Genomic DNA, 27,407 nt, shown 5'->3' with positions numbered 1-27,407 from the left:
AATCTATGAGTACAGTTGACAATAAAGGGGGGGGGGGGAGATGTGAATCTCCTCTCTTGCTTCTTAACTATTCACACATAAACCTTTTTTCTCAGGTTTTTACCTCCAGGCTGCCTCTGAAAAATTCATCACTCCCAGAGAACAACTAAGTCCTTCACTTACTGGAGGAGTTGCCGATCTTTATTGCATCAAAAGGGCATTTGTGTGTGTGTGTGTGTGAGGCTATGCTAATGAGCGAAAATCCTCTCCCTCCAAGTGCTTTCAACTGTGCTTTATGCACAGTGGGGGTTTTTTTTGGTAGCGGGCGGTGGGAGTTGATTGGCGAGCATATGGACGCAGATGAGGACATGATTTTCACCAGCGCGCTGAGTGCGGTTGTGTGTTTTTCAACCCGTGGAAAATGGGAGCATCAATTAAAGATTCGTCTTTACATTTTTCACCTATCAGACGTTCTCTTGCTGAGAGCGTAAGTGTGCGACTCGCTCACCCTTTCCCCTGCCTTAATCATGTTATTAGCTTGCTAACGGGTCTCGATGGGGCCCTGCCCAGCATCTTACACTGATGATTGAATTGTTGACATTAAGAGCATGAAAAAGGCAAAAGATGTAACTAAAACAATCGAATGAAGTCAAGTTATTTACCTTTATCACCATAATGGCAACATCTCTGCAGATCTGACAGTAAGCATCCAAAGATAGATGTTTGAGACATCATATTCAAGTCCTGAGACTAATCGCTCAAAATCTTTTTTTAGTGCTGTACATTCTTTTAGTAATTGTAGTAAGCTACATTTTATTGCTTTACTTTGCCCTGTATTTACAATATAAATGATGTAGCCTTGCCTTGCCAAAGGTGTGCAGGAACATTAAAACAGTACTAACCTAAAACAAAATTCAACCACTAAACGAATCCGCAAAAAAAAAAAAATCTAATTTATTACACTATCATTGATTAAAAGTGGTAGAATCATTGCCGGCGCCATCCGACCAATCGGCAAACCGTTTCGCTTACATCAACTACCCCAATTTTTTTCCAAAGGTCTTGGACCATGAGTGATGCAATAAGTAAAACGGCGGAGTTGGCGAAACAAAATGAGCTGCATGCACGTACCTTTGTGGCTGACGCACTTCCTTCACCACTGGAGCATTACAGCCATACATTTTTAACAGTACAGGCTGAATCAAACGTGTATAACTGAACTGTTTTCACTTGTATTTTTGTCTAAAAAACATCTAGACTGAGGCTGAGTTTTTTTTTTAAACGACCAAGAGTTCCAAGAGATTTAATAGATTTGTTCTCAAGCTATCTTCAATAAAGTCATTTACACATACAAGCTCTTTTTCTTAAAGGTCATATTGTTGCACATAGCAAAAAGTTTGATTAAAGATGATAAATAGTCCCCAAATCCATAGTATGAGTGAAATGAGCACCCATGCTAGGGCTAATGTGTCCTGGCTGGTCCAACAATGGTGTAAATAGATGATTGATGGTTGCCGTGGTAACACTAGAAATGCTTTTCTCCTTGCACAAATGCATTCTGAAATCCACATTAATTTGAAGTTCATGGTCACTTTGTTTCATATTCTGCTTTAAGTTTTACAATTCAATCATTCATTCTTCTAATGTTTGTAGCAGTAACATTAGCACCAACTAACCCAATGTAAGTCGTCCTGGCGTCCGCCAATGTTAGAGGTCATTTTAACATATGAAGTAGAAGTCATGCCAGTGGCGTACTCGTATTTACATTCGAAAAACTTTCTGTAACAATTACGATAAAATGGTCACTCATGCGAAAGCTAACTTAACATGACCTGGCTGGGCCCAGCGGTCTTGTCGCTTGTAATGCATTCCAAATTAGCCAAGTCGTTTGCGTATGTAATAAATATAAAACATCAATGGGTATTTTGACAGGTTAAGCAGTTTCGTGTTCTGGCTGGTCCACTAATGTAAAGTCACAAAGTGTAAAGTGGAGGAGAAGTGATGAAGACCAAGACACAAGTTTTACTGAACACATTGCTGTCTTTATTAGAGCCTCGTCTGGCAGTAATACTGAAAAAAAGTGAACTTAGAACAGATGGTGGTGGCAGCCCATGGCTTTTTTTCTTTCTTTTTTACCCTCAATTTTTCATTGTTTCTTTCATAATTTTCTTCATTTTTTTTCATGTGACTCTTGTGGCATGGATAAACATCAATAAAAGAGACAGAGGACGAGAGAGAAGAGAAAAAACAAATATACAACTTATATTACACTGTGTTATGAACAAAATATAAATCTATAACTCTATGTTATATTTACATAATTATCTTTCTTGATTTTTCAAGTTGAGATGGTCAGATATTTTTTTTTTGTAATTCTGACTTTGTTTTGAGCTCCACTCATGACTTTGATTGTCTTAAATAATACGATTGCCTTCTTCATTGTCTCGATACGGGGGGCCGACCTTGCCAGCAGGGATGATTGACGTCCTAATGCCCCCCCCACCCCCCAACCACCCCTCCTCTATCCAGCATCGTGGCGTGATAACAGCAAAGTCAAGTCATGAGAAGTCAAGGCTCTGTGGAGCTCAAAAAAAGCACACACAAAAAAAAAGTCTCCAGTTTGGAGTTTAAGATGCCGTACGCACACAGCGGAACAACATTGGTGGGGTAAACACTGCTTTCCTATGATTAGAACAAACCACTATCACAAAAAAACAAAATATGTACAAGATTAATAATGCAAATGTAAAAAATAAAGAAATGAAAAAGACAGCATAGGACTTGTTTGGTTGTCACAAATAATCTCTTAAGTGTGTGTGTGTGTGTGTGTGTGTGTGTGTGTGTGTTCCAGCCAATGATGTTCCACTGCATATCCGGCCGCACTAGTAAACATTGGGGCTGGGAAAAAACAAACAAACAAAAAAATCTTCACATTATACATTTAGAATAAACATTACAAATAAACTTAATAATAATTATAATAATAAAAATATCATGTTCTTCTTTTCTCTGACTAGAGTCTGAGTGCTTTTTAGAAACGAGATATTTCCAACGGGTTAAGTCTTCAGCTTGTCCACCCGGCGGAGGATTAATACAAAATGGCAGAAAAACTAAAAAGGAGGGGGGGGGGGGGGGGTTGGATCTAATACCTACAGACTAAAATAATGTCATAGAAACCCGATATAGAGAAGAAAAATAAATTATACTGTACATAACTTACTAAACATAGCTGACCATCCTTATAATTATTGTTAATAATATTAGAATAGAGGCAGTTTAGAGAAATAATAAAAATACAGTATTCAAATACAAAACGGAAACACTGACTGGCGGCCCGCTGAGGTCAGCAGGGGGAAAAACACATAACAGTTGTCTGTCTGTGTGTGTGTGTGAGACATAGTTGATAAACAGCAGTTAGTTTCTTGTCTTTTGTTTTCTTTTTTTTAGCTCAGAAAAGAGGCTAGACGTTCACGCACACACACACACACACACACACACACACACACACACACACACACACGGTTGAAGCAATGTGGCCCGGCTGTTGAGCTCGTGGAGGGACGGCGCGAGATGACAACGGGTGGATTGTCTCGCAAACACAGTGCTTCTTTTTGTCGTCCACCCCACCCACAAAATGATAAATTAAGGACAAATCGATCCCTCGCTGACGTCCATGCTTGCGTGGCGGCGAGTTTGAAAAACTACAAAGATCTCATTCTTGATGGAAATAAAACATCAGGTGCAAAGAAATGTCTCTTTTTCCTATTATTTAAATTTAGCACAAACCCCCTCCCCAACAAATCACATTCACAAGCCACTTATTGGCACCGTGTACCTGAGTGAGAATATTATAGAACTGAGAACAAGAAAAAAAAGCTGTTTTTTTCCCCTCTCTTTTCAAAAGTGTCTCTTGAGAAAAAAAGGTCCGCCGTATTTAAAGTGTCATTTGTTTTGGCCCGTGACAGGTCCTCTGTTTTGCGACATTTTTTTTGTGTACAAACTGTTTAAAAGGTCGCTTCCCCCCCCCCACCCCACCCCGTCCCGGTGTGACGTTCCTCTTGGATGCTCCTCGACAGTGTGTCGGGGGCTGGCTGGCTTTGACTTCCTCCCAGATTGTGTAACAGTCGGTGTGGGTGACAGTCCTACGCTTCAGCTGATTGGTCGGATGCTGGTATCAGGACTTGAATGGGAGGAGCTTTCGGCTCTGCAAAGAGTCCACGGGGGAAGAAATGCGGGTTGAAAAGGGCGATTGACAGGGCTCCCCCTATTGGGCGATGTGATTCTCGTTGTCGCTGGCGAAGTCGGCCTCCTCGTCCTCATAGTCAAAGTCGTCGTAGACGTCGCCGTTGCTGTTGTCCAGCCGCAGATCCTCCTCCTTGACGCGAGGCTCGTCGGCCTTCAGGTGGGACGAGGTGTGGTGGTGGTGGTGGTGGTGGTGGTTGGCGTTGGGCTCGGGGCTGCTCGACATGCTCGAGTGCTCTGAGGGCATCTGGGGCGACGGCATGCCCGCCATGGAGAGTGCGCCCGGGTAGACCACGCCCGCTGACGATAGGGGCAGCTGACTCTGCTGCCTGCAACGCACACACAGGGGGAGGAGCATTTGTCAAAACAAAACACACGTCATACTAAGAATGAGCAGCTCGACTGGAATCTGCAAACTTTGCCGACTGACCCCACACTGAAGTACTGCCTCATTTCCTGTCGCCGGGAGCGCATGATGGCCTTGTACTCGCCGATGCGCAGCTTCTTGCCGTCCACCAGGCACGTGCGCTTGGGTCGCGGCTTGTACTTGTAGTCCGGGTATTTCTCCAGATGCTGCTTGCTGAGGCGCGCCTGCTCCTCGTAGTACGGCTGCTTCTCCAGGTTGGTCATGGCTTTCCAGCGCGAGCCTGGGAAAAGAGGAGGCTTGAACGTGTTGACCGTGATAGTGAGCTTCGTTGAGGATTACAGCTGCAGTGACAATATCGTGAAAACGTGAAAACCGACATGGCTGGACTCATTTAGGCACAAATTCTTTAAAACACACCTACTTTGGCTGCTCATTCACTGCCCATATCATGTGTTATTTTTTAATGATGTATTCTGTTCTGGAATTTTATTGTCGTGCTTTTTTTTCTGAAATTTATTATGTTGTAGGTGCCTATAAATGACTTTTATTCTTATTATTATTCTTATTCTTATTCTTATTAATCAGTAAAGCTTTGGTGATTTCCGGGTGAAACAAAGGTTAATAATTGATGCCACAATATGGAAAGGGGTCATATCATTATGATATATTGTCTATAAAAAACTATGACCAAAAACTTCCAAAAAATAGCAAGATAAATCAAAGCTATAAAGTAAAAAAGCATAAGCAGAAAGACGGTACAAAACAAAACCTTGAAAACACACCAATGCGCGGAAAAGAAAGAGCCCACGACTTCTAAAAGACAATCCTGCTTAAAATAGGACTTTATCACTATCAAGTTGCACATCAAAAGTTTACATACACTTGTAAAGAGCAGTGTAGCAGTGTAGTCTCGTAAGTGTGATTTTAAGTATTGCCTCATAAAAGCCACATTTTGCATATCCTTCCACAACCAAGCCGCAGTATTCCAAACAATTCTCAAAAGAAATCACCAAAAAGAGCAAGTGTCGTTTTTCATACTTTCTGCAACGAAGGCGACCACAACATAATTACGGACGAGAGGGGACATGTCAGGTGTCGTTGTTTCACATTACCCCAAGATTGGAGACACAAACTAATTACAATGGCATAATGGTGATTTGTATATTCAAGAATGTATTTTTTTAAATTCATTTTTATGTGTTTGCCAGTCCATCAGAATATTGCTTGTGTAACGCTGCAATGCATTTGTGACAAAAATATTCCAGTCTGTCGAGTGTGCATTCAATTCCTGCATATCCTTGATAGAGACTTACAGAGAGCAATTATCGAATCACCAATCATTACCCACTAATGACGAGTCATTATTAACATAACAAAATGAGGAGATGATAAAGATGTGACCAACAGGCTTAAATTAAGCCTGCTTGTGTCACTCGGGGAAAGTGGGGTTAATGAGGGGACGACAGGTACTCATCCACACTAATGAGGGTTGTTCCCGTCAGTGCCACGTTTACTCGTGGATCACAACCAAGTGTGTGTGTGTGTGGGTGTGTAGTCTTGCGCCTGTTTTCCCCTAGCGCAGCCCCATATCTGGTCTGAATTTGCACTCGACTACTGTATGTTTAATGGCTAAAAGCTGTCAGCACTTGGCTGTTCTCGTCGTCTGTTGTGCGATCTGTTAGCAATTGAGGACGAGAGACACACACAACCACTGGAGAGAGAGCGAGGAAGAGGCTTATTAAAACCAGATTTTACTGCGTTATAAAACGCTTAGGAGCTCTTTAAAATGTCAGGGCCCATCCCGGCGGTCCGGGGGAAATGTCAGGTGGCGGCGCGTTGCTTGTTTAATGCATAATGAATGATATCATCATTTGTCTGAGGCGCGTTCTCCACGGCCGTTTACACGGAAATTACTGCAAGTGTGTCTTTGGTGGATGGAGAGACAGGAAGAATTATCCCCAGGCTGTTGATGTTGAATTGATGGGTGGAGCTTGTTTTAGTCAGGTCATTGCTTTTTCCAATAGTAAAAAAAAAAAGTGTTTTGACACCATAATGGCCAATTATAAACCTTTTTGGGTTGGTGTCGATTGCTTGCGTATTTTCACTATATTAGCAATAGGACTAATTTCTCCAAACAGTCAAATTTCAAATTTGTCCTCACAGAGCAAGCGCTGGCTCTCAATGACATCAGTGTTTTTGTGTGCTCTGGCTGGTCCGAGCAAAACCTGTTAGGGCCCACTGAAATGAGCAATGCAAGTCTATAGTCACCTGTACATAATCATAGATTTAATAGATATATGCTATATTTTATTTACATGGTTTTGCTTTTTGTTTAGCTCAATCTTGATCATTTGCATTTTAGTGTCATATTGATTGGGTTGAATAACGGCAATGTGATATTTCGACTTCGTCGAAGGCCAAGGTCGCAAATTCACGTCTCGAGATGGTTGTGTGTGTTTACCGAGGATCTTGCTGATGTTGGAGTTGTGCATGTCGGGAAAAGCCTGCAGAATCTTCCTCCGCTCGTCCTTTGCCCACACCATGAAGGCGTTCATGGGCCGTTTGATGTGCGGCTCGCTGCTGCCCCGACCTCGGGCCTCGCGGAATATCCTGGAGTCGGACACGCTCGGAGAGCCTAAAAAAACAGAGGAGAGAGCATGAGGGCAAGCCAAGCAGACAGTAGAAATTCTGATTTATTGAAATGTTGTTGTTGAAATCTATTGGTGGGCTGCCTGTCATGTGCATGCCAAAGCAACAGGTGGCACTGCAATGAAATACTTTTAGCAATGGTAAAAGAAGAAACAAATTGATAGGTAGTGATGCCAACCTATCATGAATATCCACAACATTTTCATTTTGTCGGGAACACAAACACCACTCCAGTCAACACAAGTATTTTGAATTTAACTTCAATGAATGAATGAACACTATATATATATATATATATGTATTATCACCTAAATCCCAACACAATTTAAAAAATGGCCCAACTTTCAAGTGCACAAAACTTTCTTCCCACAATTTATTTTTATATTTTTAACTTGTGATAGCTGCCTTGTAACAATTTATGAAGAAATGCCAACAATTGGCATCTCTGTGGAGAGACTCATTAAAATACAAATACATAAAAAAGGCTTAAGTTGAACGTGTGTGCCATGTGCATGCCAGAATCTACAGGTAGCGCTACAATCACCATTTGAGCAATAGTAGAAAGAATGTGTAGACTAATTAACTGACTTAAAAGGAATGCATTTGTTTGCAGAAACACAATGATTCAATACAAATAAAACTAAATATGATTAAATAAAAATAAAAGTGGTATCATTATTGTGATGTTATTGAAAAATACATCAACTCCCCCAATTTAAAAATACAAAGAAATTAAATAAAATACAGATACAATTAAAAAAGCTTCAGTTTGGATGGAATTAACATCATTAACCAGGATGTCATAAAAGCAAAATAGAAACAAAATCAAATAAAAATGGAACATTATTCAACCTGGATTAAGTTAATTGAGTGGATAAATAATTGAAGTGTATCTATTACTTATTAGTTCCCACATATAATATTGTTCCATTGTGAACTTCAAGCAACAAACAACATAATATAGACACAGTGGTGTCATAAACACTCCGACAAATTCATTAATAAAAAACAAAATGAAAACTTACAAATATTCAGCATTTACTCTCAGAGAATAAACACTTATTAGTGATTATATCTTCATTGTGAAATGTCCGCTCGCACTCAACATGCCGTGCACGCTCGTGTTGACATGTTTGCGTGTTTACCGTCAGAGTCGCCGCTCATGGTGAAGTCCAGCATGGCGTGGCTGAACTTGTCCTCAGCCTGCTGCTTCAGCTGCTGACTCAGACTCTCCAAGGCCGCCTTGTCCTGCGCAAACAGGGCCCGGGAGTCAATGTGCGCCACTTTGAAAACGAAACAACCAAAATATTGGATGCCAAAACTTTGTTAAAGATGCACGAGAGTGGCCCTGCAATCAAGCTAATTGTCCAAAAAGCATCGGCGTTGAATGTGCATGTTCCGGTTTGAATGTTTATGACTGTTTTGGATTTGCAGCCACCTGCGTGAGCGAGCGAGTGAGCACGGCTCACGGAGGGTCGACGCATTAGAGGGAGAGCGAGGCCACGCCGCACGGCCCCCTGGGTATTTATTACGGCCAATAAAAGCCTGATTTACTGCACATTTACATGCTTAATGTGCGCTGGAACTTGACAACGCACACACACACACACACACACACTGGCAGCATTTTCTTTTTCTTTTTTTACAGTTTAATTATACGATTAAGAGCGGGAAACAACCCAGTGTTGTCTTGTAAAGCAACCTTCCAAAAAGTCTCCATTTAGGCATGACCTGAACAAGCTGTCTGCCTGGATGGAGAGCGGGCAGAGTGCTAATCACATGCATTTCGTCTGTTTTGAGCTCAAAACACTTTAATTGTTGGCGGTAATTTCCCCCACATTTTTAGTTCGAGAGAAAATAGCCATTTATCTCTCTCGAGTCATCTGCAGGGCGATTTGGAAGAATTATCCGCATGTCAAACAAGTGATCAGACCTCATTTCAGCCAAGAAAAAAAAATCATGTCTTCCACACGCTCAGATATTAAGATTAAATATGATGCCAGACACACACACACACACACATGCGCGCGCGGCTTTTGTACAGGACGGGATGAAGAGAGAGACAGAGTGGATGGCAGCCTAGTCTGACATTAAGCCCCAGCGCCGTACACGAGAAAAGTGGATTGAGCAGCTGACACGGGCGCCGAGACACAAAGTAGCGACAAAACTAATCCCTCGCCGAGTGTCAGAGATGACTCTGTTGTTGCCGGGCCGGGCGCTCAAGCGGCGAGGCTTGACGCGGGCAAGGCACAAAGCCAGAAAGGTTAACGTGCCAGCTAAGAAATCATTGCGGGCGTCACTTTGAATTTAGTCACGGAAACACAAACTATCTTAGTTCGTCTATCTATGCCAGCCACATACAGCGACAGCCAGAACAAAGAAATAGAAGGCAGACGCTCGTCCTCACAGACAATTATGTGTTCATATATTTTTGGTGACATTTTTTTTGCTTTTAAAATGCGGCTAGACATTTTTCTACTGTAAAAGAAATTGCTTATGAAGGGTTGCGCAAATGAGAAAGCAACTAATGATAAAATGAAGAATAAATAATTGAATGTGTTTTTGCAGGCTGTTGCTCAGATTGCATTCATGTCCGTGTGTGTTTTCAACGTGCACCAGCCATGCGACGAGCACAATGTGTTGAACAAATAACCGCAATTTAGCCACGCTGCCCAGGAGCCGTCGCCGTCACTTTGCATTTATCCTGCGGATGCTCTGCCTTGACATGCGCACACATACACACATGCACAGCCCTGCAGTACACCTCACATACACTATTGTACCTTATCTGGCACTTATTTAGCCTAAGCATTGTAACACTTCTGAACTTCCATTATATAGTATTGTATTATTTCAGAAAATCTGTGATATTGAGAGACCATGCAAAAAAAAATCAAAAAATCAAATTTCAAGTAATTAAAACACAATTTTTAAACTTACTGCAAATGGATTTCAACACAACTAAAAACTTAATTAATGAAAATATTATTGTAAATAATTTTGCCCTTTTAACAGAGGGACTGAGAGGGGGTGATTTTGGTTAGTCTGTGTGTGAGTGTCTGGATGTGAGCTTTGGCCAGCAGCAGCTCCTGAACAAGTGTGCCCATTGGGTTCTATGAATTTTGCTGTTCTTCACCGTCTTCTATTGCAGGACCACTGCGGCTTTCCTTTCCTCATATGCTGATTAATAACCCCCTCGGACCCATAGACAGTCCCAGTGGACATGACATGTTCGCGTGTCTAAACCAATAAAAGGCATAATTTGGATGATGTCAGCACTTCTGGTTCATAATTGGATCTCAACTAACCAACTAGACTAAGTGCAATTTCTGCAGAATTTTCGTGGGAATTCTGGAAGCTGAATGCTAATAGCTGAATGCTAAGATGAATGCTTATGAAGTAAATTGAAAGATAAATTATGTGAAAATTACAAAGTATTATTGTAGTTGAAAGATAAATTAATAAAAAGAACACTTGAACCCGGGATGCGTGAATTTTTGAAGCAAGTTGAAATTTATATGGAAAAGTGTTATCTGAAAGAACCCTCCATTCATTTAGATGGAAAAGTGGAACTAATGATAACCAATGGAAAAAGTGCAAAAAATATTCAGTCAATAGCGCCACCAAGGCATGCAGTACCCTCCATTTATTTAGATGGAAAAGTGGAACTAATGATAACCAATGGAAAAAATGCAAAAAACATTCACTCAATAGCGCCACCAAGGCATGCAGTACCCTCCATTTATTTAGATGGAAAAGTGACACTAATGATATCCAATGGAAAAATGCAAAAAAATAAAAATAAATCACCCACTAGTACCAACTAGGAATGCAGTACCCTCTATTCATTTAGATGGAAAAGTGGAACTAATGATAACCAATGGAAAAAATGCCGTCGAATGATATCCAATGGAAAAATTCTATTTTGTTCTTATGTGGGGAAAAAGGGTCAAAATCAGCAACAACAAAAAAAAACGTAAATTAATCATTTGTATCAGTTTTTGACTCAATATGAGACATAAAGTGTTCCTATTTGCATTTGTGTGACTTGTTTGCCATTTCGTTACCTTGTCGGCGCGTCCGTTGTTGAGTCCGAGGCTGCTGACAGCCGCCACCTTGGCGTCAAGAACCTGCTGCTCCCGCTTGAGCTGCTCTTTCATCTGGCGGGCCTCGGCGAAGGCCTTGGTCACGGCCTCGTGGTCGTTCAGGTAGGCTCCCGAAGACAGCGACGACAGCAAGTCTGCTGAGACGTTAACAAAGTGGCCATCAGTGCCACAATGATTGTAAGTTAGCAGCACTTTTCGGGGGCCTTGGACTTTTTAATGAAGTGAACGTAATTCACATTTGGCGCTGTGTATTTTTGTTTCGGGGAGGATTGAGGCAGAAGTTTTTCAGCCAGAATAAATCTTCCCTTTAGCCATGAGGTAAAGACATTAGCATACACTTGAGGAGGAGGGGAAGTGAATGTGAGTCAGAATGCGCCCCAAGCTGTCTTGGCTTCAAGATGCCTCCATCCATACCTGCTTTCAGATTTAAGCATGTACAAATGTGCATTCACGTAAAAAAAAAACCCCGTTTAATTACATTTCCCACACAATCTGAGGGCATCCGTGTTGCGAGGGGCAGCCAGGTAACCCCACAAAGTTCCCCATCCCTCGTGTTAGCTGCTAACAAAGAGCTGCCGCTGGCTTATGGGGCCTTTATCTGCGCTAAGCCGCCCCCGCTAATGCCATCTCAGGCCAGATTACCGGCTTCAGATTGGTAATGACAGCGCCGTGAACTCTTTTAGAAGTCAGGCAAATCTGGACGTGAAAGGGGCCGGAAGAAAAAGGTGATGGAATCGGGTGGCAGTCAATTTTAATCAAAAAAAAAAAAGATGGGAGGGAGGTATTCTTCTCCATGTCAATGTGTGTGTGTGTTCCAATGACAGTGATGCCAAGCATCCAGACAAGTGTATGTGACCCAGATAGAGCGGGAGGCTTCTATTTCACCACACACATTTTCCCCCTCTAAATCTCTCCCGACAGGCGAAAACCATTTTGGACCACAAAAGCGCTCACGACACGACGGTCGCGAGGGGGAACTTTCGTGACGGTGACAAACACTCACAAAAAAAAAAAGTGTTAACGTGAAATTGAAGGCAGTGACATGCCTTCAGTTTGACTTGAGATGGGAAGATGGATAGGCGGAGAGATGAAGATGGAGAGAGAGAGAGAGAGAGAGAGAGAGAGAGAGAGAGAGAGAGAGAGAGAGAGAGAGAGAGAGAGAGAGAGAGAGAGAGAGACATGCCTCTGGGTCTGTTAGGCCAGAACATGACGGATGGAAAGATGTTGATACCGCATGGACTTTCATCACCGTTATACCTGCATTAATTCGTTCACTTTATTAAGTGCCTTATCAATACAAAAAAAATGCTCCCTTTCCTCATGTATAAACAGTAAAACAATGAGGGTTGTACTTAAAGGGAAGTTTGCAATCACTTTTTTTGTTTGCTTGACAGCAGAACAAATTAAGTCAAAAATACATAAAATACATATTATATGCCTGGCTAAAAGGCAGTAGAAATATGTCATTTCAATACTGTTAACTTAAAAAATAAATATGATCATATAATCAAAAATGTGGAAAAACTAAATGAATTATTTACTAAAATAGATTTCTGGTGATTAAAGTTTCAAAAAGTTCACAACAATAATGGATTAATTTCCCTTCACAATTCTGCCGGCTCCAATTTAAAAAAAGGCTTTTTTGAATTTTGCAATTGTAGCCTAAATAGTTTTACAGATAAAGTGACTAATGAAATGCAAATAATGAGTGACCCTCTCCAGGAAAATGGCTTCCTATTCCACAAATATGGCTGACATACTTTACAAAAATGTCCTATAAACTCGTGCTAAAAATGAAAATTTGGGACTGGATATCGTTATCGTGGTGATATCAGTCTTATTTTAAGGTATCAGTAGTCATGGAGACGTTCAATAAATCCTCCTGAGCAGCTGGTGCAATACTACTGCAATTTGACATATCGGTAAATCAAAAGTGTTTAAATGAAATTTTCTATATTTTACGTATCAAAAGTACTCGGCATCTGTGAGAAGTCAGAGAGTGGTATTGGTTGGGGAAAAAAGTGGTATCAAACATCCCTAATACAATTGTCAAAACGACACAGTTTTTGTAGCAAACACACATCAAAACGAGCCCGTTTAAACTCTTTTTCAATTTGTCCGACCCTCCAATCCCCTCTGAACCTGCAACAAGCTCCCTAATACGCCTTGAAGCCGCAGTAACAAATGCGCTCGCTGGTGGCCGGCTAAACTCGCCGGCAACAGATGGGCCCGCGGCGGCGGCGGCTCATCACAAAAGCGTCCGAATATTCCGCGGGGATCACACACAAACTTTAAACAGTGTAATCCATTTTTCCCGAACAAAAAACATCTGGGACCACAAATCCACTAATCTGATATTAAATCCTCAGATTTGTTGAAAAACAGTGAGATTAGCCAAGAAGTCAGATTGTGTGTGTGTGTGTGTGTGGGGGGGGGGGGGGGGGGGATGACGGCCTTTTGGGAGGAGTGATTGTGTTTGAGCGTTTGAGTTGTGTGTGCATGTGTGCTGTCATTAACATTGTCTGTTTGCGCTGTCCTGGCTCATGTAAGAGGCTTGTCTAATCTCATTGCTGATACCTCCTGTCTGTCATACGTGCCTCGCTTTATTATTCCCCCGCTTAAAAAAAAAAATGGAAGGGTGTTAATCCCCCTTCCATCTTTTTCCCCTCCCCCATTGCCACTTCATGTCTCTCTGTCTCTTTCAGTCACTAATAAACACATAACAATGCAGCAGGCCCCGAAGGCAAATAGTGACACGGAGGAGGGAAGGAAGAAAAAACACACACACACAAACAGACTAATTATAGCCTGTTACATATGTGAAATATTTGAACTATCAGCATGGCGTGACAAATGGATTAAGCGCACAAAACGGTGATTCATTTATGTCATATTTCACGTACGCGTGTGAGGGTGCATATGGTCGGGGATGATTACGCCGGCGACAATGGCGGCACTTGCAAGGAAGAGTGCTATTTTGGTCATGCATGCCAACAGCGCATCCAGGAATGTTGCATTTGAAAAATCTGGATTCACGCCGCGTGGCTGAAGCGGCACAATTCGGATAGCAAGAGAAAACACTAAACGCATGGATCGGATATCTTCAGGCCATCTCCATATGTGAAACATGTCGTCAAAATACTTAAACATTTGCAAAACACGCACACATACATATATATATATATATATATATATACATATAGTTTTATAATGCATAGTGAATGTTCAGCAGTGTTATGAAGTAAGATTTGTTTTTTTTTTCTTTTCCACCAATGCAATTTGATGGGCATCAGGGTTTAACAGGGATTTTTACAGTTGGTGGGCTGATCCGGTCAATATGTATGAAAATGGTCAATTTAATATTTTTTCCACAAATGGATGCTATTGGTTGGCCCACATGTTGTCAGTTAGTTTTACGCATTAGCAATCCAAACCAAGAAATTAGTGCTGTCAATATTGAACATTTTTAGAATTGATTTATCTGGCAATTATTCAATAGATTAATCGACTAATCAAATTCATTTTAATTTTGCATTAAAGTGTATTACAAAAGCACCTCCCCCCCTGATTACTCTTCATTAACTAAAGATTGGTGTTTATTTTGTACTTCATATTCATATTGTGAATAAAAAAGGGGGATTGATGTACGATGTTACCGGTTCGGTCATTGTTTTTTAACGTAAAAATGCAAATATCTTATTTTGATTAAACACAGAAGACAATCATTCTTTTTTCATCAAGGACTACATAAATCAGTCAACAATTACTGTTGATATGCTGAAATCAGAGGATTTGGACCATTAAAAAAAAAAAAAAAAAACCCTGTCACGAATAGCACATATGCGTCATCAACTTGCCCTCCTAAAATGCTTTATAACTACCTGGCTCGTCAACTTATCTCAACATACTGTATTTCCTTGGCACCAAGATGCTACAAGACAGTTGTTGTTTGTCCTGAGCGCAAAATAGACTAATCAGTGAGTTTTTCAGCAAAGAAATAACATTTGCAAGGTTACTAAAAAAAATGTGTATGTTTAAAAGTGAATATATGGGAATTCCATGTAAGTATACATAGCTCAATGTATATTTCAAGACCATCTGAATTTGAAATCCAAATAAAGATGCACTTTATGCAGTTAGTTCATGTGCATGGGGGTCAAATGGGGTCAAACAATCAGTCTGGCATTTAGGACTGTTCTGCAGGATGAATGAATTTGTTTAGCATCTTAAAAAAGGAGTCTGCTGTGTGCGAGCGTACATAGAGTTCACCAACCTATTGAGCTGATTCTGGCCGCAGGTCCTCCGATGCTGGAGGGGGCGACACTGTGCTTCATGGAGCCGACGGGGCCCAGCTTGGCGGCAGCGGCAGCAGCAGGGACCTGTGGGGAAGTTGGGGGGGAGTTGGGTGACTTGCTCTCGGATGCCTTAGGCTTGGCCGACAGGTTCAGTGGCTGTGCACCCTCACTGTCCTGCAAAAACCAAAACAGCACAGTGTCGCCCGCTGTGACTAGCAATTTGGGAGCGGGAGACACACCTTCTCGCCGCTGGCAATAAGTCAATAAATGGAGCCCATGCACAGCAATCTAAGGCAAGTCTGGCTGGACAGATGATTCGGTGCATGCCACTGCCCAAAAAGCTCATCACAATGGGACAGTCCGCTGCAAACAATCACATGCAAAGAGCAGTCGAATTGCAGTCAATTCTGACGAGGACGGATAGACGGACGTGCTGCATGCAGGCAGGCAGGCCTCGGACAACATGCACAAATTTGCTGCTCCTTCAACTTTTCCACACAAAATGGCGTCTTACGCAAAGAAAGTCGAAAGACACGTCTGTATTATTATCTGCACAATGACTCATATCCGTAATGGTTGCTGCTGTGTATTCCCCCAACCTTTAGAATAGCAACGACTGTGTAGGGACCGCCCTAAAATAAATAATAAGAGAAGGCTGGGCAGAAGTGCTTCAGATCTCACACACATCACATCTCTGTCCTCGCGAGAAAAATAATCAAAGTCTCTTTTCTTCCTTCCTTGTCTGTTGTTTAATAAATGTTGTAGGTTGACTGAACCTCAGAGTAAATATCAGCAACACAAGTATTCTTACAATCGCAACGTCACACCCTGGACCATGTGACCAACCAATCCATCACATTTCATGAATTGAGATCCTCCGACAAGCGCTGTATAATCTCATGCCAACTTGGCGTTTCGATATTTCAAGCGCACTCGTTAATAGAAATGAACGGCCTGCCTTCACGCAATAACCTCCGCGTACTAAATGAACCGGCGTGTCGACAACCACAAAAGACACAACACCCGGGGGGGTGTTATCGTGTTGGTTGTCATGGCAACGTCACCCCCGCTGTTGACCTAATCCTATCGAGGTGGGAGCCTCACATGACAAGACAGATGCATTCAGATCACTCAAACTGAACAACTTGAGATCAAATTCATTTCATTGCAATCTCGTGCAATAGAGACATTCGGCTTCTTTATTTTCTTGTCGTCTAATTGCTGCTTAGGCCGAGCAGTACAATACAGTGGATTTCAGTCCTGTATGTGTGTGAGGTGGGGGGGCTTTGAGGGGTATATATCCACTCATTAAGGCCGACTTTCACTCCTTAAGCCTTATGAGCCCCTCACAACTCAATTAAGCTTTTCCAATTAAGCCCCCCGCATGGGTACGTGCCTGCATGCGAGTGCCACTTTGGAAGGCTGCGTGTGCTGAGGCCTAACCGGATTGTCCTTCATTAGAGAGGGGGGGGGGGGGGGGTATTCTCTTAATCGACGGAAACCCCCCCCAAAGATGCCTTCAGTGAGACAATGGGCCGAGGAGAGAACAGTGGAGAGTGAAGGAGGAAAACCCCCCCAAAACAAAACAAGTGAGCGAGGATCTTCTCAATCCTGACCGATATTATGCTGGTCTTTGGCTGGGGAATGCATTTGAATATTTATTACAAATAGATCATGCTTGCCGCCGCCGCATCTTGCACACTGGATGGGGGAATTTCCTCTCTGAGCCAAGCCAAATCCTACGGTGGGAAGGTGGCCAACCTGCATTATGCCACTGTGGAGGAATTAGTTGAGACAGTCAAGCTGAGAGGCTTGGACCCACTTGTTGTGTGTACGTGTGTGCGCACGAGACATTGTTCAACAAGCTCTAAATCGTGTGTGTGTCTGTGTGTGTGTGAGGCCTCAAAAGCCTCTGAAAGGCTTGGAATGTTGAATTAATACAATTGCGTTTGTGTCTCTCTTGGCTGATGAAACAGTTTCAAGCTTCGAGACTGAAAACACGCACAGTGACAAGAGAGCCAGAGGGACAGAGGAGGGTGTGTGTGTGTGTGTGTGTGTGTGTCTGTGTGTGTGGTCACGTGTAAATGCGTGTGTCCCCCGCTTTCCCTAGTTGGACATTGTATGAGAATGCATTCCCGTGCACTTGAGATTTTACACCAATTTACATTCCAACTGCACAGGAATTGAAATTGTGTCAAACGATTAATTTCTTGAATCTGATTAATCAAATCTTAGAATTTAGAATCACTTAATAAAAAAAATTGATAAGCACCTGTTATGTGTTAATTTTTTTTATATTTATTGTTATGAAGTCTTCAACATTTTTTGATCCACTTTCTCCTCTTTTACTAATCAGTTAATAATTACTTGGATAATTTAAAATGAAAAAAAAAAGCTCAGTAATTTGACATGAACAAATATTCTGAATGTCATATGAAAACATTTATTACATGCTTTAATGCATGTAGTTATGTTTATTGCTCAAACAACATGTGCTACCTTTAACGTAACCATCCGCCGTCAAGCTAAAAGATCATTGGTGGTTAAAATTAATAATGCAATTAATCTGCGTTATTACGTGATTAATGCAATAATCAATGAGTTAACGCTTTAACTTTGACAGCACTAGTCGCCAAATTAAGGCCAAATTTGAAGAGTTCATTTGCTATAGTAAATGTTCAACATTGGTTTTATTATTTTTATTTAGTTTTGCATCTTCATCTTACTGTTAAATAGATGTAAAAAAGATTGAAAATGAAATACATTTTGGTATGGAAAAAAAGCACTGCAGGGGGACGGTACTGTAACTCAATTTGGGGGCTGGGCACACGAATGTCCCCCCATCACACCGGCACTGCAGACATTTTTTTTGTCATGGGGATTTATGCCGCAAAATGTATGCTGCAAAAATAGCTGCTAATTTGAAATTGTCAATTGGTTGCTTTTTGTGAAGTAAATCCGTGCTCATAAATGTCAACGCAAGCAGAGAATAAGAATAAAAAAAGGAAATTACGGTAATCACCCGACTCTTGAATGAGGTCAGTAGTGCTGTGACAGCACAGTCGCCACTTTCTTGTGCTCCATATGGCACATCCAAAGAGGCAGTCTTGCGTATAAGAACGCTGTATGTATGCTGCTGTGATTTGAGCATGTGTATACTAGTGTGCCACCGTGCCTTCTTCAGCACCTGTGAGTGTGTGTGCGCGCGTGCCAGTGTCTCACCCGAGGGTAAAGCACTTAAGTGATGTGTGCCTGAGTCCAAACAGCTGTGAGCAAAGGCAGGCAGCGGCTCTCTAAATGACTTGAGACCTGAGACACAACCCACAGGGGAAAAGGCACCTCTGAAATATACATGTCACTCACCCAAAGAGAGTGAGCCAGCGAGCGAGGGCGGATAAAGAGCGGATGATAGAAGGGATGAGCGGGGAGCACAGCGGTCACTTGTCCATTTGGGCTCCGCGGGGCTTGCCGGGGTCCGGGCGCATGTCAGACGCTCTGGCTAGGCAGGGGGAGGTTATTACGGCTCCTCCGCCACAGGCCGCAGCACTTTGGGGTCAGCCCAAGTCCATATATATGCTAATAAGACGGCGGCAGTATGTTTGTGCTGCTGCTGATGTCGACGTGCACGCAGTCAGGATGTGACCTGGCTTGTCAACAGAATCAAACCACTTCCTCCCTCCCTTGAGAATTTTCAAGTGCTTTTTTTTGGTGTGTTTCTTTGCTGCGTACAAGACTGATGAGAAATTGGGAATATCCAACTTGGAGTTTACAGGGCCTGGCCTCAAAGCACATCAGCACAAATTAATCACAATGACTGACATCCATTGCAAGTCGGCATACTGAGTGCTGCAATTTCAACACCCAGTTGGTGTTAAGTTGTGATTTCTTTAATAAATGTAATTTAATAATGTGAACTTTTCTAGTCTTGTGGCCGTCGATATTGTTGTGTGGCATTACAGGATGGCTTCAGCAAGTGTTTACTTGCAGTTCTGTGAGACCGAACCCTTTCACAAATGGCAAAAATCCGTCGCAACCATAGACGTTTTGTAATAGCGGATAGTTGCCACAAGATGGCAGCAAAGCATTTTTAATTTACAGTAGCGTCTTGACGTACAAACAACCACATTCTTGATACAAGCGGACCGCTCATCTGATTTTTTCTCTCCATTTTTTGTCGTGGGAAAAGAACAAAAATTGAGTAATTAGCACTTATGCTGGCAGTGAACATTAAAAAAATATATCACACGTGTATTTAACTAAACCACATAGGCTAACTTAAAAAAGTTGCTAGCTTAATGTTAACACACAATACAAAATCCTATAAACAGGCTAACAAAACTAGCGTCAATGCTGCGGTGGCAAACAAAATTTGAACACTCATTTATTCTTTATCCTCTGCGAAAATTTTTAAATATTATACCAGCTTGTCGAGCTAAAGAGAGAACGTCATCTCCATGAATTTATTTTGGAAGCATTATACTGACCCCTATGCTCACAGCATGCACACCAGAAGCAATCATGATGCACAAAAAAATTAAGTTTTCAGCTAATAACTGAGGATAGATTAATAAAAAAAAATATGTGTGTGTTTGTGTGTGTGTGTGTGTGTGAGAGAGAGAGAGAGAGAGAGAGAGAGAGAGAGAGAGAGAGAGAGAGAGAGAGAGAGAGAGAGAGAGAGAGAGAGAGAGAGAGAGAGAGAGAGAGAGAGAGAGAGAGTATGGATGGCTGGTCAAGTTCCCAAAGCTGAGCACATATTCATTGAATTCCACTTGGATTCCTGCCACCACTGTTGTCCAGCCAGCTGAGAAAATGTTGCAAACAGCAAAACGTCCACGCTGCGTTGTGCTTGGCGGACATGCTGAGGTTTTATCAGGAAAGGTGATTGTTTGATAAGAGAAGAGGAAAAAAAGAGGCAAACTCCAAACAAGAGCGTGACCATGCACACGTCACAAAAAGACAAACATGGACAGCGTTTGTGTTGCAACACTAGAAAACGCCAACGTACACATTATGTACTTTGTCAATAAATGCAAATGCCGCCGGTAATTGCGTCTGTAATTCTTGATCTGATTTAAGGCAAGTGTTTGTAATGTAATCAGGATCCTCTTGTAGAGGTTGAGCACAGCCAAGGATGCAACTTGGCCAATTTTCAGTGAACCAAGTGGGTGGAGGGGGTGCAGCACCAGCCAAAAAAAGACCAAATTGAATTTTGGGGCTGTTCCATTCAGTGGAAACAATTTTTTTTTTTTATTTTTTTTTTATAAATTCAATTGGGAAGAAGAAATGCACTGTATTAAGTGCCCTTTATGTTCATTTACTGTATTTTAACACAGCACTGTGTTTTGTAGTATCTGTACTCTAAACGGGAGTTGCTAAATGTCTGCACACATGCCCTCAAAAATGTGTGTGCGCGTGCCTCTTTGTACCTAGTTAATGGCTGCTTTGGAAATTTGTTTCAAAAAGAGCTGTACAAAAAGTGAATTTTATCATCATTCCGTGGTCACAAATTAGTACACGATATCCATATTGGGGCATTTCAAAAATGTTTTTTGGCAGGGGCTGCATACAGTGGAGAAAAAAAAAATTGTACAATTTATCGGATCTGGATAACTGATCCGGGAATCTGGATGTTTGAAAAATATCATTTTCAGTCTGTCAGTGGCCATTACTGCCACCTAGAGGACACATGAGTCCAGCCTTGGCAGTGGTCTACCAATTGAGTTCTGGAGAAACAACACAAATTGTAATGAGAACGTATTGATCCCCTGGCTTTTCTAGCGTTAGCACACAAGCGCATTTGCGTCTGCTTACCTTAGGCTTGTTTGACGGCGGGGAGCTCCGGCTCTTGTCGCTCTGCGAGTATGTGTTGGTGGGCGGGGAGTGCGTGCCCAGGTTGGCTTGGGACGCCAGGCCGTGCTGCTTGGCCCCAGGGGAGACCTGCATGGCCGCCAGCTGAGCCGCGTACAACTGCTGCAGTGTCAGGAGAGAGAGAAAAAAGAGGGGTGGGGGGTGGAAGAAAACCAAGAAGAGGAGGAGGAAGGGGCAACATGAATAAATGAATACCAGCGCGAGCACAAACAAAAAAGAAGAAGAGGTCGGCTAAAAAGCTGAAGAAGAAGAAGAAGGGGAGGCCATTAGTGGCCGGGCTTGTTTGTGCGACACAGAAAGGGACATCACGACTCTTCCTTCTTTCCTTTCCCCCACGGGAGCAGCGCTAACAGCCTCTCTGACTGCAGGCTCGGAGATGTCCCCTCCAGGTGCATTGTGGGAGAAAGGGAAAGCATCGGGGATATCGAGGTCATGCTGTGTGTGTTGCTCAAGGTGAAGCCAAAAACTCTCCATGCCAGTAAGGAACACATTTCTCTCCATTTGTGTTCATTAAATACGGCTTCCTGCCATTATATCTACGCATTTAATTAAACAGTTGTTGGACTATTTAAGCAATTCAGTGAATAACACTAAAGAGTGTTGGCAACAACTTAGAAGGGTCTTCAGTCTTGCTCAAGTCTCTTTTATGTGGCTTAATATAAATCTCCGAGATGCCGCTTAGCTTTTTCCACAAATTGTCACTCTCGCATCTGAAGAGCGAGCGAGTGAGCGAGCGACTCACTTGCAGGAACCAACAGATGTGTATGTGTGTGTGTGTTTTAATAGTTAGGATTGTTATTATTTATTTCTGGTTTTGTTTTCTGGAAGACAAGCGTCCCGCTTTCCCCCTCCCTTTTTTTGTCTATAGTTTAACTTGCGTCCTTCTGTTGAGGCTTGGCGGCCGGCCACCGGCTTTATGCAAATGGCTAAGCAAGCGATGCTGCCTTTGCCATTCTCTTCTCTCTTTCCTTCTCCATTTTTCTGTCTGCTTGCCCATCAGCTCAGACAACCACTGTAACTCCCGAATCCCTCTGCTGTCTTCATACAGACATTTGTCTCTCTTTAGACAAATAAGAGGAGTGAGTCAATCGAGCTGGCGTGCGTCAAGGAAGGAAAATAAACAGTTTGGGTGAAAATCATATTTGAATGCTGAGTAATCTGCTGTCTGTCACTGACGATATTTTTTAAAAAATAAGAGCACAGCAGTCAGACATTAAAATGTTGGAGTGAACGGCTATAGTGGCAGCTTGTGATGCCATACAAAATGCAGGTAGCACGGTGGGGCAGTGGTTGCCATGGCCGCTTCACAGTTTTGAGGTTCTAGGTTTGAATCTTTGCTTTACGAACGCAACATATTTTTGCCTTTACCATCGGCCTATCTGTACATGTTGCACATCAACATGCAAGCAGGCACCAATAGAAACAAGTTAGATGTCATTTAAAATAAGAGACAAGCTAATTAGTTAAGTGGGCTGTTAACACACAATATGGAGAAAATGTGCTTCTGCCCACTTGACTGACTTTTACAGTTATAAATCTCCGCTTGGAGTCGCAGCATCTGCCGCTCTTTCCGACTCAGAGGGGACGAAGTTTAATTGCGGAACGCGTGGCAGACAGGAAGCACCGCCATCGATGCGCGGACCAACGTGGGGAGAGGGGGCTGGGGGGTCCGGCGACAAGGATCACCTTGTTGAGATCACATCAGCCTGAGCTTCAATTAAACGTTCCGTGTGGCTGTGCACCCCCAACCAAGACTCCCCCCTTCCGCCCATCGCCCTCTCACCAGCCCCACCCCCTAGCGAGCGCACTACAGGCGCAATGTGTGTGTGCATCCTGCAATATTCGGACCAGTGCTTCTTTATTCGCCCACCAAATTGAGTTCCATTACAAGGCCAGCTCCCGTCACTCAAAGCGTGCTCAATGGGCCGGCGCGCAATCTCACACGCACACACACACACATGCACACACACGTACACATGCGCCACAGAGGGCACTGCCGATTACGCCCTGAGCGTCGCCACAACGGCGTGCATGTCAACAAACAGGAAGTGACAGCGCAAAGCCCCCTGGGGTGACTGGAGGAGCACAAGCGCGGTGACACACACACACACACACACACACACACACACACACTTGGTGAATCAACAAATGAGAGAGGGGAAATGCAATCATAGTTGTTGGATGCGAATAAGGAATTTGAAATGTCACTCTTCAGACGCGTGTGTGGGTTTGAACTGTGACAACCATCTCCTCCTTACTTGATTTTTTTTTATGTGCTTCTAATCCCCTATCGCAAAGACACATCTGCATGCATGTTTGTGAGCATGTCCAGCCTGAGCACTACACATTTAAAAACACACACATTTTAAACACATTTAAACACAGAACAAATAGAGCAAATGTGCGTTAGTTATGTGCCTTTAAGAGGCGGGGCTTGCCTGGGGTCGCATGTGACATTACGTGCGTGTCTGACCGTGAGCTGTGGCCGACAGCAGCTGTTCAATCAATGACAGAAACGTGCATTGGCGGCTATGCCTCCCCTTTGAATCCCCACAGTTGTACAATCACAAATTGGATAATTTGGGTGCCAAGTAACTATATTGGAGTGAGGGGAGGAGCTTCATCCAGTCAGGCCAAAAAAGTGCTTTCTGCTCAGATCCCATATTTCAATGCACACTGGGGGACTCATCCTGCATTATTCTGTCTTGTAATTTTATTGGGTGGCCATCTTGATGTGTGTGTGTGTGTGTGTGTGTGAATAATCTGTGTCTTCAATCAGATTAGCAGATTGCCGCTCGCTCATCAAGTCATCAAGAGTTTGGCGGGCGCTTCAATGAGGCAGCTATTGTTTGCGCAGACACTGAAGACGATTGTGCCAAAACTTTGGATGGATTCCTCTTTGTCTTTCTGTCTGTCCCACTTCCTGTCCGTCTTCCCGAGGATGTGAGATTGTCACCCATTATGCATTTTAATACTATGATACTATGAGATGAAATTGATATATGAACATATTCCTGATTGTTTTCTGATTGCTGTCTCTAATGTGTCTTTTTGTCTCGCGCGTTTTCCTCTTCCCCCCGCCGCCCGCCTGCCTGCCTGCCTGCCTGTTGTCCGCCTGTCGTCCATGTCTCCGGGGTATAGCGCGGTAATCCAGGACAATATGTTCCAACATCTGCCTCTCCATATGATGCTCGACCCACGCCATTGACCCTCTTTAAGCCACACAAACACACACACACAATTCTTCTCTCCGACCTCGCTAAAGAACACCACCTTTTCCGTTATCACCCCCCTTGCATAAGTGCATTTGTATCTGCGGGTCTCGCTTGTCCTTCTCGGCCCATTTGTGTGGATAATATCAATAATATCAAGGGTCAATAAGGGAGGCAGATTAATATAGTCTAATGCACAATGTCACACTCATCCCCCTCCAGATTAAGATGCTAAATGCCAACCTTGTCCACTCGGTTGCCTTGAAAAACCAACACAGGATGCAGCGTTAATCTGCCATCGAGTGTGAGAACGACTCACATTTGTACTAATGCAGAAAGAGCTTTAAATCGTTAGGAGATTAATGCATTTTTCTCCAAACGGCGAAGCACTAAAACTCAAAGGATACTTTCCTGTTATTATTGTAGCTTTGAGAGCAAGGGGTCAATCAGTAAGTATTTAGTAGGCTATTCCGCACTGGCTTCCCTACTTACTATAAAGTCCATCCTATCAGTTATTTCCATGTACAAAATTTCATCTTGCGCCTTATCAATTTATGGATCTCCACACAGTAAATTCTGTAGAGTAAATTTGACTCTGTTAAGAGTGGGACCAAATTTATATTTAGAATTTAATATTTACATTTGGTACAGAGTAAAATAAAGAATTGAAAAAAATATGCATGCCACTCTTACTGTTTGCTTATCTCCTTGAGGAGACCAAAATTGGAGGTACGAAGATTCCAGCTGAGACAAGCGATATACTAACTCACAGCAAGAGCTGCGTGGCTCAGGGAGTAGATCGGTGTAGATCTCATAAACTGAAGTTGTGGGTTTGTTCCTTATTTCACTCTCTTCCAAGTGTAAATATTACTCTAAAACGGAGTATATTTGGTCCCACACTAGAAAATTACTGTATACAATGTACTGTGCACTTTTAGTTAACAAGTTAATTATTATGCATCCCAGACAATATGATTGTGTTATACAATTTGAGGAATGAACTGTAACTAATGATAGTGCTCTTAAGGCTTGCGGGTCTCTTCATCATTGGAAAATCAACTGTGCAATCAACTGTGATAATGGGCCCTTCAGTATTTTAGCTGCAAAAGCCAACTATTAAACCACAAAACCGTCTTCATTAAAAACTGAGCATCGTATTTGTAAAAAGCATTCAACGAAAACTTATCAAAAGAGACGACAGTGTAAGCACAAAAATGTATGGCAACCTAAAGACCAAGCCCTCCTTATCAAATGAGATGATCCCTAAAGAAATCCTCCCATATTTAGACTTGGTCAGCCCGGCCAAATCTCTGACAAAGACTTAATCTCAATGTGAGTGTGTGTGAACGTAGACGGATGGAGGATGTGATTTTTTTTCTCTTTTTTTGGGGAGAAAGCCGCGACTTTAAGTGAGTCGGAACACGGTGGAGCATATGGAGAGCTAGATTGCAGCAGTGATCTGAGGACATTATTCCAGGCTCAACACGCGCACAAACACACACACACATGCACACACACACACACACACACACACACACACACACACACACACACACACACACACACACACACACACACACACACACACACACACACGGGTTTGCCTCTGTGTATTATGAGGACATTTTTTCCAAACCTGTTTAATTGTGTATTACGGGGACACCCCTTTCCGCTAATGCCAGAGAGATGGGACTTGCACCCCAAATTTTTTTTTGGGGTCGTCCAGGGAAATTTCACTTCAAAACTTGAAAAAACTCAACGCACAAAAAAAAGAAAAACCTGAAAAAACAGTAATTATGAGGACATAGATAATGAGCTAAATAAGCCACGCCCATGGCAAAAATGGTAATTATGAGGACCAACTCACATTACAAGGACAAAGTTTACACAACACACAGCAACCATGTCACTGAAGTGACTTGAAAGTTCTGGCATTCTGGCGTTACACAAACTGAAATGACATTGATGTGTAATGACTTACCTGATATAAGGTCGCATTGTTGTGCATAACAATACTGTGAAATGCAAAGTCATACCTGATCCTTGAGCACCATGTTACAACTTTAGGACAGACTGAAACTGGTATGTTAATAAAACAATGCTTCTTATGTGAACAGGTTATCTAGGTCAAGCACATCTTTGTAATGGATAAGTTAGACATGAAACCAGATGCAAAAGAGTCAGTGAACATTGAACATTTTATTCTTTAAAACATGACTACCTCTCATCTTAAAGATGAGCAGTTTTCTAATAGCTCATTACTGGAATACCTTCGGATTTCAGAATTTCTGAAACAGGTTCAATGTAGGAAGTGTCCGAAGTACTGTGAGAATCTGGAACATATTCCTCTGCTGATGAATCCTCACTTGAACTGGATACATCAGCAACCTAATTTTTTAAACAAAAACAATTATTACATACATACAGACATACATATACATATTGTCGCTGTCCTGTGAAAAACACTTCCACCATATTTTCCAGACTATAAAGCGCACCGTGATACAAGCCGTGCCGCCAAGAAGGATCGCTACCGGAGAGCAGCCCGCGACCTAAAAATGGAAACGTGTTTTTCACAGGACAGCAATGATATCCATATATACAGTAGACGCACACATACATGTGCATATATACAGCGGCTCTAAAATTGACACCTGCCGGATGCGGGTTAAAGTTCCTTTTGGCGGGT

At 42.4% G+C, this 27,407-nt stretch overlaps 1 protein-coding gene and 1 long non-coding RNA gene across 10 annotated transcripts in view; both read right to left on the bottom strand.

The window, feature by feature from the left end:
- Positions 1 to 3,034: 3,034 nt before the first annotated feature.
- The window catches only part of sox5 (SRY-box transcription factor 5), a 93,897-nt gene continuing 69,524 nt past the window's right edge, over positions 3,035 to 27,407 (bottom strand). For 3 of the 7 annotated variants that reach the window (XM_077545488.1, XM_077545490.1, XM_077545492.1), the window contains 7 exons: positions 21,450 to 21,608; positions 15,617 to 15,812; positions 11,305 to 11,480; positions 8,383 to 8,485; positions 7,050 to 7,223; positions 4,652 to 4,868; positions 3,035 to 4,550 (listed from right to left, as the gene is read on the bottom strand). In XM_077545488.1, coding sequence (XP_077401614.1) covers positions 4,244 to 4,550; positions 4,652 to 4,868; positions 7,050 to 7,223; positions 8,383 to 8,485; positions 11,305 to 11,480; positions 15,617 to 15,812; positions 21,450 to 21,608 — 1,332 coding nt within the window. In that variant the 3' untranslated portion in view covers positions 3,035 to 4,243. The remainder of the gene's footprint in view (positions 4,551 to 4,651; positions 4,869 to 7,049; positions 7,224 to 8,382; positions 8,486 to 11,304; positions 11,481 to 15,616; positions 15,813 to 21,449; positions 21,609 to 27,407) is intronic. The other 4 variants (XM_077545489.1, XM_077545495.1, XM_077545493.1 and 1 more) reach the window with 3 other exon arrangements.
- The window catches only part of LOC144035638 (uncharacterized), a 14,623-nt gene continuing 10,502 nt past the window's right edge, over positions 23,287 to 27,407 (bottom strand). For 2 of the 3 annotated variants that reach the window (XR_013288471.1, XR_013288473.1), the window contains one exon: positions 23,287 to 27,407. This exon is cut by the window's right edge and continues 1,144 nt beyond it. This is a non-coding gene — a long non-coding RNA (uncharacterized LOC144035638). The other variant, XR_013288472.1, reaches the window with a different exon arrangement.

Source organism: Vanacampus margaritifer, chromosome 15 (assembly GCF_051991255.1).
Source record: "Vanacampus margaritifer isolate UIUO_Vmar chromosome 15, RoL_Vmar_1.0, whole genome shotgun sequence".
Lineage (NCBI taxonomy): Eukaryota > Metazoa > Chordata > Actinopteri > Syngnathiformes > Syngnathidae > Vanacampus > Vanacampus margaritifer.
Note: the sequence above shows the minus strand (reverse complement) of the source record. Positions and strands in the feature narration are given on the sequence as shown.